This window comes from Trichosurus vulpecula, chromosome 1 (genome assembly GCF_011100635.1).
Source record: "Trichosurus vulpecula isolate mTriVul1 chromosome 1, mTriVul1.pri, whole genome shotgun sequence".
Taxonomy (NCBI): domain Eukaryota; kingdom Metazoa; phylum Chordata; class Mammalia; order Diprotodontia; family Phalangeridae; genus Trichosurus; species Trichosurus vulpecula.
Genome location: NC_050573.1, coordinates 526841620 through 526858505, shown reverse-complemented (window position 1 = coordinate 526858505; position 16886 = coordinate 526841620). Strand labels below are relative to the sequence as shown.

General features: G+C 34.1%; 1 protein-coding gene across 2 annotated transcripts in view; it reads right to left on the bottom strand.

The window, feature by feature from the left end:
- The window catches only part of LOC118833859 (cytochrome P450 3A4-like), a 75315-nt gene that overhangs the window by 11537 nt on the left and 46892 nt on the right, over positions 1–16886 (bottom strand). Inside the window, exon 12 of one of the 2 annotated variants that reach the window (XM_036741276.1) lies at positions 10206–10269. The exons of the other annotated variant lie outside the window; for it this stretch is intronic. Coding sequence (XP_036597171.1) covers positions 10221–10269 — 49 coding nt within the window. The 3' untranslated portion in view covers positions 10206–10220. Of the gene's footprint in view, positions 1–10205; positions 10270–16886 lie in introns of those variants that run through there. 2 annotated transcript variants of the gene reach the window in all.

The following is a 16886-nucleotide window of genomic DNA, read 5'->3' as shown; positions in this document are numbered from 1 at the left end:
TACAGGAAGTAGGAGGGAAAAGGGGGGAATAAAAGGAGGGGATTGATCAAAAGGGAGGGGAGAAGTAGCAAGTGGGAAACGGTAAGATAAAGGAGGGGAATAAAGAGGGAGGGTAAACTGAGGAAGGCGGTGGTCAAAAGCAAAACTTTGTTGAGGAGGGGATGGGGAAAGGGAGAAATAAAAGCATAAACAGGGGGAAATAGGATGGAGAAAAAGACACAGATAGAAATCATAACTGTGAACGTGAATGGGATGAACTTTCCCACAAAACGAAAGCAGACAGCAGAATCGATTAAAAACCATAATCCTACAATATGTTGTTTACAAGAAAAACATTTGAAACAGGGGGATACACACAGGATAAAGGTAAAAGGCTGGAGTAAAATATATTGCGCTTCAGCTAAAGTAAAAAAAGCAGGTATAGCAATCCTAATCTCAGACAAAGCAAAAGTAAAGATAGATTTAATTAAAAGAGATAAGGAAGGACACTACATCCTACTAAAAGGCACCATAAACAATGAAGCAAAATCATTGTTTAACATTTATGCACCAAGTGATATGGCATGCAGATTCTTAGAGGAGAGGTTAAGGGAGTTACAAGAAGAAATAGAGAGCAAAACTATAATGTTGGGAGACCTCAAGCTCCCCCTTTCTGAACTTGATAAATCTAACCTCAAAATAAATAAGAACGAAGTTAAGGAGGCAAACAGAAGTTTAGAAAAGGCAGATATGATAGACTTCTGGAGAAAACTCAATGGGAATGAAAAGGAATATACTTTCTTCTCAGCGGTACATGGCACATACACAAAAACTGACCATGTACTAGGGCATAATAACCTTACAATTCAGTGCAGAAAGGCACAAGTAGTCAAAGCATACTTTTCGGGTCATGGTGCAATAAGAATTATTTATAACAAAGAACCATGGGAAAATAAGCTAAAAATTAATTGGAAACTAAATAATCTAATTCTAAAGAATGAGTGGGCCAAAGAACAAATCAGAGAAACAATTAATAATTTCATTCAAGAGAATGACAATAATGAAACAACATAACAAAACTTATGGGATGTAGCAAAAGCAGTTCTTAGGGGAAGTTTTATATCCTTAAATGCTTACATGAATAAAATAGGGAAAAAGGAGATCAATGATCTGGGCATGCAGCTGGATGTAGCCAGAATGGACTTTGTTTTCTTTGAATGACTCAGCTTGCCTCGTTGAGCTTCCCTGGACGCTGGGGTTTGCTCTTCCGGGGCAGGACCAGAGCTTCCTGTGTGATGAGTCATGGCGCTGGGTGAGGAGAAGTGTGTTAACGTGGTCTACGCTAGGGGGAAGGGCCAAGTCAAGAACCAATCGGCCCTGGTTGTTCAGGCGGCGCTTCATGACATCAAAAACTCTATAAGAGGGGAGAGGACAGCTTGAAGATCCTCCTTTTCTTTTCCAGTTGGAGCCACACACACCTACAGCCGAAGCTGAGCTGCCGGTAGCAGAGCTGACTAGAGGCTAGTGGGTAATCTTCTTACCGTAGAGGGGAAGCATGTATACGATTTTGCCTTATACCATCTCGCTTCTCTGTGGCCTTCTGGTTACCCTTGTAAGGCGGACTTATTGGGCCTGGAAGCTTTTGATGAAAATATCAAAATGGGGATGCTGGTTTGTGGGCTTGTTATTGTGGAGTGTAAATACATGCTTTAGTTCTCCTGCCTTCTGCCTAGAGAATTCCTTATATCCTGCAGTTCTGGACCTTTTAGGCACATATGAGATTCTCTTTGAAATCATAAATTCTGCCTTCCTAATATATTGGAAAAGCTAGAAAAAGAGCAAATTGAAAATCCCCAATTAAATACCAAATTAGAAATATTGAAAATCAAAGGAGAGATTAATAAAATTGAAACCAAGAAAAATATTGAATTAATAAATAAAACAAAGAGCTGGTTTTATAAAAAAAAACAATAAAATTGATAAACCTTCGGTCAATTTGTTTAAAAAAGGAGAAGAAAATCAAATTACCAGTATCAAAAATGAAAAGGGTGAGTTCGCCTCTAATGAAGAGGAAATCAAAACAATAATTAGGAATTATTTTGCCCAATTGTATGCCCATAAATTTGACAATATTAGAAATATGAATGAATATCTACAAAAACATAAATTGCCCAGGTTAACAGAAAAGGAAGTAAAATTTCTAAATAACCCCATCTCAGAAAAAGAAATTGAGCAAGCCATCAATGAACTCCTTAGGAAAAAATCTCCAGGGCCAGATGGTTTTACATGTGAATTCTATCGAACATTTAAAGAACATCTAATTCTTATACTTTGTAGACTATTTGGGAAAATTGGTGAAGAAGGAGTCCTACCAAATTCTTTTTATGACACAAATATGGTACTCATACCCAAACCAGGAAGATTCAAAACAGAGAAAGAAAATTATAGACCAATTTCTCTAATGAATATTGATGCAAAAAATTTTAAATAAAATATTAGCAAAAATATTGCAGCAACTTATCACAAGAATAATACACTATGACCAGGTAGGATTTATTCCAGGAATGCAAGGCTGGCTTAATATTAGGACAACTCCTAGCATAATTGACCATATCAACAACAAAACTAACAGAAACCATATGATCATCTCAATAGACACAGAAAAAGCCTTTGACAAAATACAACACCCATTCCTATTAAAAACACTAGAAATCATAGGAATAAATGGAACCTTTCTTAAATTATAAATAGCATCCACCTAAAACCATCAACAAGCATTATTTGTAGTGGGGATAAGCTAGATGCATTCCCAATAAGATCAGGGGTGAAACAGGGATGTGCATTATCACCCCTAATATTCAATTTGCTACTGGAAATGTTAGCTACAGCAATAAGAGAAGAAAAAGAAATTGAAGGAATTAGAGTAGGAAAAGGAGAAGCTAAATTATCACTTTTTGCAGATGATATGATGATTTGCTTAGAGAATCCTAGAGACTCAAGTAAAAAACTACTTGAAATAATAAACCACTTTAGCAAAGTTGCAGGATATAAAATAAACCCACATAAATCCTCAGCATTCGTATACATTACAAACAAAGCCCAACAGCAAGACATAGAAAGAGAAATTCCATTCAAAGTTACTGTAGACACTACAAAATACTTGGGAGTCTATCTGCCAAGACAAACCCAGGGCCTATATGAACATAATTATGAAACACTTTTCACACCAATAAAGTCAGATCTAAATAAATGGAAAAATAACAGTGGCTCATGGTTAGGCTGGGCTAATATAATAAAAATGACAATTTTACATAAATTAATCTATCTATTCAGTGCCATACCAATTGAACTACCAAAGAATTATTTTACAGAGCTGGACAAAATAATAACAAAATTCATCTGGAGGAACAAGAGGTCTAGAATATCTAAGGTATTGACGAAAAGAAATGGTAGAGAAGGTGGCCTAGCCATACCAGATATTAAACTGTAGTACAGAGCAGGAGTCATGAAAACTACCTGGTACTGGCTAAGAAACAGAGTTGTAGATCTGTGGAATAGGATAGGAATACAAGATGGAGAAGTCAACAACTATGGCCATCTACTTTTTGATAAACCCGGAGAGGCCAGCTTCTGGGCTAAGAATTCACTATTTCACAAAAACTGTTGGGAAAATTGGAAAATAGTAGAGCAGAAACTGGACATAGACCAATATCTTACACCATATACCAAAGTAAAATCAAAATGGGTTCATGATTTAGGAGTAAAGGTTGATACTATAAGTAATTTGGGAGAGCAAGGAACAGTTTACTTACCAGATTTATGGAAAAGAAAAGAATTCATGACCCAGCAAGAGATAGAGAGCATTACAAAATGCAAAATGGATAATTTTCATTATGGTAAATTGAAATGTTTTTGTACAAAAAAGCCAATGCAATAAAAATTAGGAGGGAAGCAGAAAATTGGGAGAAAATCTTTACAACTAGTGTCTCTGATAAAGGCCTCATTTCTAAAATATACAGGGAACTGAGCCAAATATATAGGAATACAAGTCATTCCCTAATTGAGAAGTGGTCAAAGGATATGAACAGGCAGTTTTCAGAGGAAGAAATTAAAGATATCTATAGGCATATGAAAAAATGCTCTAAATCACTACTGAGTAGAGAAATGCAAATCAAAACAACTCTTAGATGCCACATCTCTCCTGTCAGATTGGCTAAAATAACAAAGCAGGAAAATGATAAATGCTGGAGAGGATGTGGGAAAATTGGAACATTGTTACACTGCTGGTGGAGTTGTGAGCTGATCCAGCCATTTTGGAGAGCAATTTGGAACTATGTTCACCCAGCAATATCACTTCTAGGGTTGTATCCCAATGAAATCACACAAGTGGGAAAAGGACCCATGCATACAAAAATATTTATGGTCGCTCTTTTTGTGGTAGTTAAGAATTGGAAATCAAAGGGATGCCCATCAATTGGGGAATGGCTGAACAAGCATATGAGGATAATGGAATACTACTGTGCTATAAGAAATGGGGATGAAACGGACTTCATAACAACCTGGAAAAACCTACGCGACATAATGCTGAGTGAGTGGAGCAGAGCCAAGAGAACATTATTCACAACCACAGATATATGGATTCTGTGAGAACCAACCCTAACAGACTTTGCTCTTCTCAGCAACACAAGGTACAAAGACAACTCCAAAGCACTCACAATGGAGAATGCTATCTACATCCAGAGAAAGAAGTATGAAGTACGAATGCAGATTGAGGCACACTTCACACTAACCTTCCCTCCCCCCCTTTTTTCTCTCTTTTGTTTTTGTGTTGTTTTTTTTTTTTGGTCCTGTTTCTTGTTTCGCATGATTCATTTCATTGATCACTGTTCTTCTCCATAACTTGACTAGTGTGTAAATTAATTCAATGTGAAGTTATACGTGTAAGCTATATTGGATTCCATGCTGTCTTGGGGAGGAAGGTGGGGAGGGAGGGAAGAAAATCTGGAACTCAAATTGTGTAGAATCGAATGTTGTAAACTAAAAATAAAAAAAATTAAAACAATGGTAAGGTAAGGGAGAGGAACCAAGAGGGAGGGTAAATTGAGGAAGGCAGTGGTCAAAAGCAAAACTTTGTTGAGGAGTGGAAGGGGAAAGGGAGAAATAAAAGCATAAACAAGGGATATAGGATGGAGAAAAAGACACAGATAGTAACCATAACTGTGATTGCAAATGGAATGAACTCTCTCATAAAACAGAAATGAAGAACAGAAGGGATTAAAAACCATAATCCTACAATATGCTGTTTACAAGAAGCACAATAGAAACAGGGGGATACACACAGGGTAAAGGTAAAAGACTGGAGTAAAATATATTGTGCTTCAGCTAAAGTAAAAAAAAAAAAAGAACAAGGGTAGCAATCGTAATCTCAGACAAAGCAAAAGTAAAGATAGATCTAGTTAAAAGAGATAAGGAGGGACACTGCATTCTGCTAAAAAGCACCATAAGCAATGAAGCAATGTCGCTGTTTATCATATATGCGCCAAGTGGTATGGCATGCAGATTCCTAAAGGAGAGGTTAAGGGAGTTACAGGAGGAAATAGACAGTAAAACTATAATAATGGGAGACCTCAACCACCAACTCTCTGAACTAGATAAATCTAACCTCAAAATAAACAAGAAAGAAGTTAAGGAGGTGAACAGAATTTTAGAAAAGGCAGATATGATAGACCTCAGGAGAAAACTGAATGGGGATAAAAAGGAATATACATTTTTCTCAGTGGTACATGGCACATACTCAAATTTACCATGTACTAGGGCATAAAAACCTCACAATCCAGTGCAGAAAGGCAGAAGTAGTCAAAGCATCCTTTTCAGATCACAATGCAGTAAAAATTATTTGTCATAAACAATCATAGAAAAAAAAGCTAAAATTAATTGGAAACTATGTAACCTAATTCTAAAGAATGAGTGAGGCAAAGAACAAATCATAGCAGCAATTAATAATTTCATTCAAGAAAATGATAATATTGAGACAACATGCCAAAACTTATGGGAGGCAGCAAAAGCAGTCCTTAGGGGAAGTTTTATATCTCTAAATGCTTACATGAATAAAACAGAGAAAAAGGAGATCAGGCATGCAACTGAAAAAGCTAGAAAAAGAACCGATTGAAAATCCCCAATTAAATATCAAATTAGAGATACTGAAAATCAAAGGAAAGATTAATAAAACAGAAATTAAGAAAACTATTAAATTAATAAATAAAACCAAGAGCTGTTTTTATGAAAAAACCAATAAAATTGATAAACTTTTGGTCAATTTAATTTAAAAAAAAGAAAGAAGAAAATCAAATTACCAGTATCAAAAATGAAAAGGGTGAACTCACCTCCAATGAAGAAGAAATTGAAACAATAATTAGAAATTATTTTGCCCAACTGTATGCCCATAAATTTGACAACTTTAGGGATATGGATGAATATCTACTAATATATAAATTGCCCATATCAACAGAAGAGGAAATAAAATTCCTAAATAACCCCATCTCAGAAAAAGAAATGGAGTAAGCCATCAAAGAATTCCTTAGGAAAAAAACTCCAGAGCCCAATGAGTTTACATGTGAATTTTATCAAACATTTAAAGAACAATTAATACCTATACTTTATAGACAATTTGGGATAATATGTGAAGGAGTCCTACCAAATTCTTCTTATGACACAAATATGGCACTAATACCTAAGAAAATTATAGGCCAACTTCCCTAATGAATATTGATGTAAAAATTTTAAATAAAATGTTAGCAAAAAGATTGCAGTAATTTTTATGAGAATAATACACTACAACCAGGTAGGATTAATTCCAGGAATGCAAGGCTGGTTCAATATTAGAAAAAAAATCAGCATAATTGATCATATCAACAACAAATCTAGCAGAAAACATATGATCATCTCAATAAATGCAGAAAAAACCTTTGACAAAATACAACACCCATTCCTATTAAAAACACCAGAAAACATAGGAATAAATGGAGCCTTCCTTAAAATTATGAATAGCATCTATCTAAAACCATTAAGAAGTGTTATTTGTAATGGGGATAAACTAGATGCATTCCCAATAAGATCGCAGTGGAACAAGGATGTCCATTATTAACCCTTACTGTTCAATTTGGTACTAGTGATGTTAGCTGTAGCAATAACAGAAGAAAAAGGAGTTGAAAGTATTTAAATAGGTAAAGAAGAAACTAAATTATCACTTTTTGCAGATGATATGATGATTTACTTAGAGAATTATAGAGAACCAATTTAAAAACTACTTGAAATAACAAACAACTTTAGCAAAGTTGCAGTATGTAAAATAAACCCACATAAACCTTCAGCATTCCTATAGATTACTAACAAAGCCCACCAGCAAAAGATAGAAAGAGAAATTCCATTCAAAGTTACTGTAGACACTATGAAATATTTGGGAATCTATCTTCCAAGAAAAACCCATGGCATACATAGACATCATTATGAAACACTTTTCATGCGAATAAAGTCAGATCAAAATAAATGGAAAAATATCAGTTGCTCGTGGTTAGGCTGAGCTAATATAATAAAAATGACAATTTTACCTAAATTAATTTATCTTTTCAGAGCCACACCAATCGAACTGCCAAAAAATTATTTTATAGAGCTGGACAAAATAATAACAAATTTCATCTGGAAGAACAAGTCGTCTAGAATATCTGGGGAATTAATGAAAAGAAATGCTAGGGAAGGTGGCCTAGCTTTACCAGATATTAACCTCTACTGCAAAGTAACAGTCATCAAAACTACCTGGTACTGGCTAAGAAACAGAGTTGTGGATCAGTGGAATAGGATAGTTACACAAGACGCAGTGGTCAATGAGTACAGTAATCTACTTTTTGATAAACCCAAAGAATTCAGCTTCTGGGCTAAGAATTCAGTTTCCCAAAAACTCCTGGGAAAATTGGAAAATGGTAGGGCAGAAACTGGGCATAGCTCCATATCTTATACCATATACCAAAATAAAGTCAAAATGGGCTCATGATTTAGTTATAAAGGCTGATACTATAAACAATTTGGGAGAGCAAGGAATAGTTTACCTATCAGATTTATGGAAAAGCAAAAAATTCATGATACAACAAAGTATAGAGAGTATTACAAAATGCAATATATATATATATACATATATATATGTATATATATATATATATGTATATATATATACACAAACATACATATACACATATATAGGAATACAAGTCTTTCCCCAATTGAGAAATGGTCAAAGGATATGAACAGGCAGTTTTCAGAAGAAGAAATTAAAGATATTTATAGCCATATGCAAAAATGCTCGAAATCACTACTGATTCAAGAAATGCAAATCAAAATAACTCTTAGGTACCACTCTCCTGTCAGATTAGCTAAAATGACAAAACAGGAAAATGATAAATGCTGGAGAGCATGTGGGAAAATTGGAACATTGTTACATTGCTGGTGGAGTTGTGAACTGATGCAGACATTCTGGAGAGCAATTTGGAACTATGTTCACCCGAAGGCTATAAAAACGTTCATACCCTTTCACTAGAAATACCACTTCCAGGGTTGTATCCCAGAGAGATCACACAAGTGGGAAAAGGTCCCATATGTATGAAAATATTTATAACAGCTCTTTTTGTAGGAGCAAAGAATAGGAAATCAAGGGGATGCCCATCAATTGGGGAATGGCTGAACAAGTTGTAGGTATGAAGGTAATGGAATACTACTGTGCTATAAGAAATGTGGATGGTACAGACTTCATAATAACCTGGAAAAAACCTACAAGACATAATGCTGAGCAAGGGGAGCAGAAGCAGGAGAACATTATATACAACCACAGATATATGGATTCTGTGATGACTAACACTGATAGAGTTTGCTCTTCTCAGCAATACAAGGTACAAAGGCAGCTTCAAAGGACTCATGACAGAGAGAGCTATCTACATCCAGAGAAAGAACTATGGAGTCTCAATGCAGATTGATGCACACTTTATGCTCCACTTTTTTCTATTTTTTTCTTTCTCTTTTTTTTTGGTTTTGTTTCTTCTTTGTCATGATTTATTTCATCGGTCAAAATTCTTCTTTACAACTTGACTGTTGTGTAAATAAATTCAATGTAAAGTTATATGTAGAAGATGTATCAGTTTCCATGCCATCTTGGGGCAGGGGGGAAATGTGGAACTCAAAGTTATGTGAACTGAGTGTTGTAAACTAAAAATAAAAAAAATATTAAGCATAAAAAACTAAATATATTTTTTTTTAAAAAAAATAAAGCAATGATATGGTATATAGGGCTGGTGATAAGTGCAAAACTAACGTTTATATGGGCAATAATAATAACTGATATGTGTGTGTTTGAGGAGAGAAGGTCTTTAAGGTTTATAAAGCATTTTTCATAATTTGAAAATTTCCCTCAACATATAGCAAACCAATGAAATAACCAAACTTGTCGTAACTCAAAATACACCACGGTTAGAATATTGCTTTATATGACTTGAAAAGAAACTTAAGGAGGAAAAAAATATAGGTTATGATGTGACAAATTTAATACTACTCTTCAGAACAGAAACTGTTTCTATATTCTATTACTTATAATTTCCTCAATAAAATATAACTACATATTCAAATAAAAGAAATCTAGAACTGGCTATATGGAACTTAATGAATAAATGGAATGCATGAAAAAATAAAATGAAGTCAAATGAATAAAAAATGAAAAAAATATATAATTTCACATCAGAAGACCATGTGACCTCTTAAATAGATTAATGAGAAATGATTTGAGGATTCTTGGATTACCTGAAACCCATAATCAAAAAAGAGCCTAGACATAACATTTTAAACAATAATACAGGAAAACTTCCCAGATATCACACAACCAGAGAAGAAGGTAGAAATTGAAAGAATCCATTGATCACTTTCAGAAAAGATTCCAAAATGAAAACTCCCAAACATAGGATACCCAAATTCTGTAGCTCCAAGTCAAGGAGAAAACAAGGCAAGCATCCAAAAAGAAACAATTCAAATATTATTGGAGTCATGGTCAGGATCATGAAAGGAATAGCAGATAGCAAAATAAAGAAATGGAGGGCTTGGAATATGATATTCCAGGAGACAAAGTAGCTTGAAATAATACCAAGAATTACTAACCCAGCAAAACTAAGTATATCCTTACAGGCCAAAAATGAAAGGAATTCCAGGCATCATTGATGAAAAGACCAGATAGAAAATGGGCTCTTAAAAACACCACACCTGAGAGAAATATAGAAGGGTAAACATCACTGACAAATCATGATAAAATTAAAAAGGTTAATACATTCACACATGGGAAGAAAATACTGGAACCTGCAAGAACTTTATTATCATTTTTAGTGTTTAGAAACAGTCTTACTAGACAGAGGGCATGTGTATGTGCCAATTATGAGATGATCTCAAAAGAAAAATAGGAGACTGAGAAAGAGGGATACACTGGGGCAAAAGGAAAGGGAGAAAAAAATGGAGAAAATTATCTCCCCTGAGGTAGGTGTATGAGGAAGAGTTTTAATTTTTCCAGCTGAAGAGAAAATAAGATGGGGAGAGGGCAATACTTGAATCTCACTCATTTTTACTATTTAAACAAAGAAAGAGTACATGTACATACTCAGTCGGTTATGGAAATACTTGATCAAAAAGGAAGTAGAAGAAGAAATGACTAAGAGAAGGAGCAGCAGTGTTAAGAGGAAAGGTAGATTAAGAGAGGGAGTAAGCAGCAAAAAAGACTTTTGAGGATGGTCAAGAAAAAAAAAGAGATACAAAGAAAGAGAGCAGGAGGAAGAGGAAGAAAATGGAAAAAAGGAAAATAGAAGAAAAAGAGAAAAAGAAGAAGGAGAAAGAGAAGAACAAGAAGTACAGCAAAAAGAACAACAAAAGAAAGGGAATAAGAAAAATATACAGGTAGTGATCATAACTGCGAATGAGAATGAGATAAACTTACAAAATAAATGGAAGTGGTTTGGAGGATAGATTACAAATCAGAGTCTATCACTATGTTGTTCATAAGAAAAATGTTTGAAACAGAAAGACACACATGTGCACTTAAAAATAAGATGTTGTAACTAAATCTATTGTACTTCAAGTTAAGTAAAATAGGGAGGGTTGCAAACATGGTATCAGACAAAGGAAAACTTTTCAAAGACCTGATTAAAAGAGACAAGCAGGGAAACTACATTATACTAAAAGGCATCATAGATTATGAAGTAATATTATTACTAAACAAAGATATACTAAATGGAAACATATTCAAATGTATAAGGAAAAGTTAAATGAGGGGGGCATGGTGAAATTAAATTATTGGGGCTGACCAATTTACCCAATTTACCACCCAGAACTAGATTAATCTAGTTCATAAAATCAATAAGATAAAGAGTTTAAGTCATAACAAATGACTTGAACATATGAATAGAATTTTTGCGAAGTTAATAATGACAGACCTTTGGAGAAACTTGAATGAGAATAGAAAGGAAAATACTTTTTTCATCAGTTCTACATGGCTCTTTCACAAAAACTGAGCATGTAAAAGGGCATAATAACCTCCAAAACAAATTCAGAAAAGGAAATATATTGAACACACTCTTTTTGGACCATAATAAAAAAATTAACTCAATAAAGAGCATTTGAACCATTGACTAAAGATTAAGTGAAAACTAAGTAATCTAATCCTAAAGAATGCATGAGTGTAACAACAATGCTACTTGCCACTACTGTAGCTGTGTAAGGCCAATAAGACCAACACACAGCAGGGCTGCTAGCACAGGGGCTTTGATTTGCTTTTCTAAGGAAAGCAACTTTTACAATCTTACTTTAATTAAACATGCATATACCATTCACTTAGTTCAGGGTGAAAAGCCAGCACCCTGAACTTCAGAGAGAATATAAACAGAAACGGCAAGCAGAAATTATATAGACAGAGCAAACACACACTGAAATCAACAGATGGGCCTCTAGCCACCCGACCAGGGAATCCATAGTTACCAGAGAGAGAAGCACCAATATCTGAGTTTTCAAAGCTGGGGGGCTCTTAACAAAGGCTACCTAGAGTCTCGTCTGGTCAAATCACAAGACACTCTTCCAGTGAGTGAGAGTTCCAAAACAAAACACTTACCTAAGAACTTATATACCCTTCTCAGGGTCAGAGGGTATCACAACCGTGTGACTCAAAACCATGTGAACTAGGCTTTCTTGTTTCTTATTCAGGTCAAAGACTCTTGATTCAATCAAAGAAACAAAAGACAACAAAAAGTCTACTTTGCTTGCCATTACATTTGAAAGGTGAGACTCATTAAAGATGCTTAATCTCCTTAGCATTCTAAAAGAGAAAACCAAAAAAAGTCCAACCGTAATTACCATAACAATGGGTCAAAGTGCAAATCATGAAAACAATAAAAAATTCCATTAGAGGTAATGACAACAATGAGACTACTTTCAAAATGGATGGAATGGGGCCAAAGCAACATGAAGAAAAAATTTTATACCTCTAAAGCATTACATCAATGAAAGATAGAAATTGCAGATCAATGAATTGGGAATGAAAGTTTAAAAAAACCCTAGAAAATGAACAAATTAAAAATCTTTATCTAAACAGAAAAATAAAAACCCATAAATAAAAAAAGAGAATTTTAAAATTATAAATTAAAAAAAACATTAAATTAAAAAATAAATGTCAGCCAGGTTTGTTGGAAAAAATCAATAAAATAGATATATAATTGCTTAATTTAATTTTTTTAAGATGAAAGAAGAAAGCCAAATTACCAGTATTAAAAATGGAAATGATGAATGCACTATGAGTGAAAAGGAAATTAAAGCAAATATTAGGAGCACTTTTTTTTTCCAATTACATGCCAGTAAAACTGACAATCCATGTGAACCAGAGGAATATTTACCAAAAATATAAATTGCACAGATTAACAAAATAAAATACTTAAATGACCATTGCTTAAAAAAAGAAATTTAACCAGCCATGTATGAGCTCCCTTAGATAAAATACACATGACTACATGCATTTACAAGTGAATTCTAGCAAACATCTAAAGAACAATTAATTCCAATACTATATAAACAACTTGAAAAAAAATAGCTAAAGAATGAGTGCTACCAAATTCTTTCTGTAACACAACTGTGGTGTTGATATCTAAACCAGGGAGAGCAAAAAAAAGAGAAAGAAAATTATTGACACATTTCTGTAATGAATATTGATGGAAAAAATTTTAAATACTAGAAAGAAGACTACAGTAATTTATCACAAAGATTATTATGACCAGGTAGGATTTATAACAGGAATGTAGGACTGGTTAAATAATAGGGAAACTACAATTGACCATAACAAGATGTACTTTATCACCGTTATTACTCAGCATAGCACTAAATGTTAGTTATAGCAACAGATAAGAAAAAAGTCATTGAAGCAATAGGCATAGACAATGAGAGGAGAAAAACAGTCCCTCTTTGAAGATGATTAGTTGGTATGCTTGGACAACCCAGGAGAATTAACTAACAAAATCTCTTCAAAACAATTAACAACTTAAAGAAATTGGCAGGATATAAAATAAATCCACATCAGCATTCAGGTAGAAATAGAAATAGAACTTTCATTAAAAATAACTGTAGAAAATATGAAATACTTAGGAATATACCTGTCAAGAATCACACAGGAAGTATAAAACCATAGTTGCAAAAGTCTTTTCACACAAATAAAGGTAGCTCTATAATAACTAGAGAAATATTAATTGCTCACAAATAAGCCAAAACAACATAGTAATAATGATAATTCTACCAAAATTAATTTTATTATTCAATGGCATGTCAATCACTTTGCTAAAGAACTATGTTTTAGCACTAAGTGAACAAAGAACAAAATTCATCTGGAGCAACAAAAGTTCAAGAATATGAAGAGAATCATTGGAAAAAAAGTGAAGAAAATATCTTGCAAAACAGTAACCATCAAAACATTCTGGTACTGTATAATAAATAGAGTGGTTGACCAGCAAAATGGATTAGGTACATAGTATACACAAGTAAATAACCATAGTAATCCAGCGTTTGATAAACCCAAAGAGGCAAGCTTTGAGGGCAAGAACTCAACATTAAAAAAAACCAAAAACTACAACAACAACAAACTTCCGTGAAAATTGTGAAGCAATCTGGCAGAAACTAGGCATAAAGAAACATCTCACACTATGTAGCCAGATAAAGAAAAGATGTGTGCATAGTTTAGGTACAAAAGATGATATCATAAGTAACTAAGGCAAGCAAATTAGAGAGAAAAAGCATCATTTTTCAGGCACGTCTAAGGGAAGGTTTTGTGACCAAAGAAGAGACAGAGTGGGTCCCAGGAAGTAAAATAGATAATTTGGATCACAGGAAAATTAAAAGTTTTGCACAAACCAAACAAATTCAGCCAAAATTTGAAGGAAAGCAGAAAACAGAACCTGGGGGGAATTTATAGCAAGTTATTTTGACAGAGGTCTCATGTCTCAAATATATAAGGAATTGAGCCAAAAATGTAAAAGTAAGACCAATACCATATCAGCAAAAGGCCAAGGGATATGAACAGGAAATTGTCAGAAATCAAGGCTATCAATAGTCACTTGAAATCATACTCTAGATCACTATTGATTAGAGAAATTTGAACTACAACATCTCTGGGATACCACATCAATCCCAGCAGGCTGGCTAATTTGAGGGGAAAATTGACAAATACTGGAGGTCTTGTGGAAAAAATAAAAGGTATATTAGAACACTGATGGTGGGTTTGTGAACTGCTCCAACCATTCTGGAGAACAACTTTAAACTATGCCCAAAGGGAGATAAAACTATAAACCCTTTGACTCAGCAATATCACTATTTATCTGTATCCCCAAAAGATCAAAGAATAGGGAAAAGTCTATATGTTCTAAAATATTTATAGCAGCACTTTTTTGGTAGCAAAAAATTTCAAATGGAAGGGATACTTATCAAAAAGGGAACAAACTGGACAAATTGTGGTATGTTTGTGATGGAATACTATTGGGGTGTAAGAAATGATAAAAGGGATGATTTCAGAAAGAAATGGGGAGACTAATATGAACTGATGCAAACTGAAGAACAATTTGCACAGTAAAAAGAAAATTGTAATTATGATCGACTATGAAAGACTTAGCTACTCTGCTTGATACAATGATCCAAGATTAACATTATCCAACATTACCGTGGTGAAAAATGCCACCCACCTGCACCAGGAGAAATCATGAATTCTGAGTGCACATTGAATCACACTGTTTTCACATTATTTTTCTTGCTTTTTGACCCAAAGCTAAAATGGAAATATGTTTTTTCATGACTTCACAGGTAAAATGATTCATATTGATTGACTTCTCAGTGAGGGGCCAGAAGGAGGGATAAATTTTCAAAATCAAAATTTTAAAAATCATTGTAAAAATAAAAAGGAGAGAAAAAGTAGATATAAAGGGATCTGCTTCAAGAATATAGTAAGAACATCTAAAGCACCACTTGACTGTCTTCAGACAATTCATTCTTATCATGAAGCTTTATTTGTTATTTTTAAAAGTTCCAAACTAGGCGTGAAAGGCAGAAATTTCAACAAACTATCATAATATTAATATTATTTAGATATTAGAAATGCTAAACTTTTAATTACTAAGAAATGTGAGGAATGAGACTGTTGATCTCTTATTGCAACAACATTGCACTTTTTGGGCTGCTGGGTGGCAGAGTAGATAAAGAAGTAGACCTGGAGTCAGAAAGACCTAATTAAAATCTGACCTCAGAAACTTACTAGCTATATGACCCCAAGAAAGTCATTTAACCATATATGCATTTGTTTCCTCATCTGCAAAAATGAGTTGGGGAAATAAATGGCAAACCAGTCCAGTATCTGAGCCAAGAAAACCCCAAATGGGGTGATGAGTCAGACACAACTGAACAACAAGAAAACAACAACAAAAGATTATAAATTAATTTTCAAAATCCAAAGATGAAGAAGGTAAAAGGAGAAAAAGTGGAGGTACCTATTGTAAGTAACCTTTGTATCTTTTTATTGCATTATAAACTGTTTGAGGAGGTTAGCTACAAAGGATAGAGGAGATATAGGACAATAGCAGGGAGGGAAGGATCAAGTCGGGGTTTACTCAAGGTAGAAGACACATGGGCTTTTTGTAGGCATTAGGAAATGAGTCAGTAGACAGGGAGAGATTGAGAACAAGTATATGAGTGGAGGTGATAGATGGGGCAATCTATTAGAAGAGACAGAATCACTTGAACAAGTAGAGGAATAAAGTTACTTCATCATGTGGTACAGACATAATGGAGGGGCAAGTAGCAGAAGTTCAGCATCTGAGTGATGGGGTCTGAGGAAGAGGGAAAAAGAAGGAGTTCACTGGGAATAGAATAATTTTTTTCCAGTAAAATATGAGTGAAGATTCTCAGCTGAGAGAGTGGAAAGATGGGGAGCAATGGGACATGTGAGGAGGCAAGCACATGTTTGGAAGAATCACTATGTAGAATGTTATAATTAGTGCCCTTAGCAATATAGCTAAGTTATGTCAGAGGTGGACTTTGAATTCCAGTCTTCCTGACTATGGATTGTAGTACAATGTCCTTTGCCTAATAAGCCCTAAAAAATTTAGTCACTTTTAAGGGCTTAAAGAAATGTATAAATAAGAGATTCATGAAAAAAAAATTACACGTTTGCATCGACACTGGAATAGACAAGCTATAAAATAACTAATTAAAAGAATCATAGCTTAGGGAATTTAAAGAAAGAAGGGATCTCAGTTGGCATACATTTAAAACTCTCATTTTTCTACTTGGAAACTCTAACAAAGATCAGTATTCAA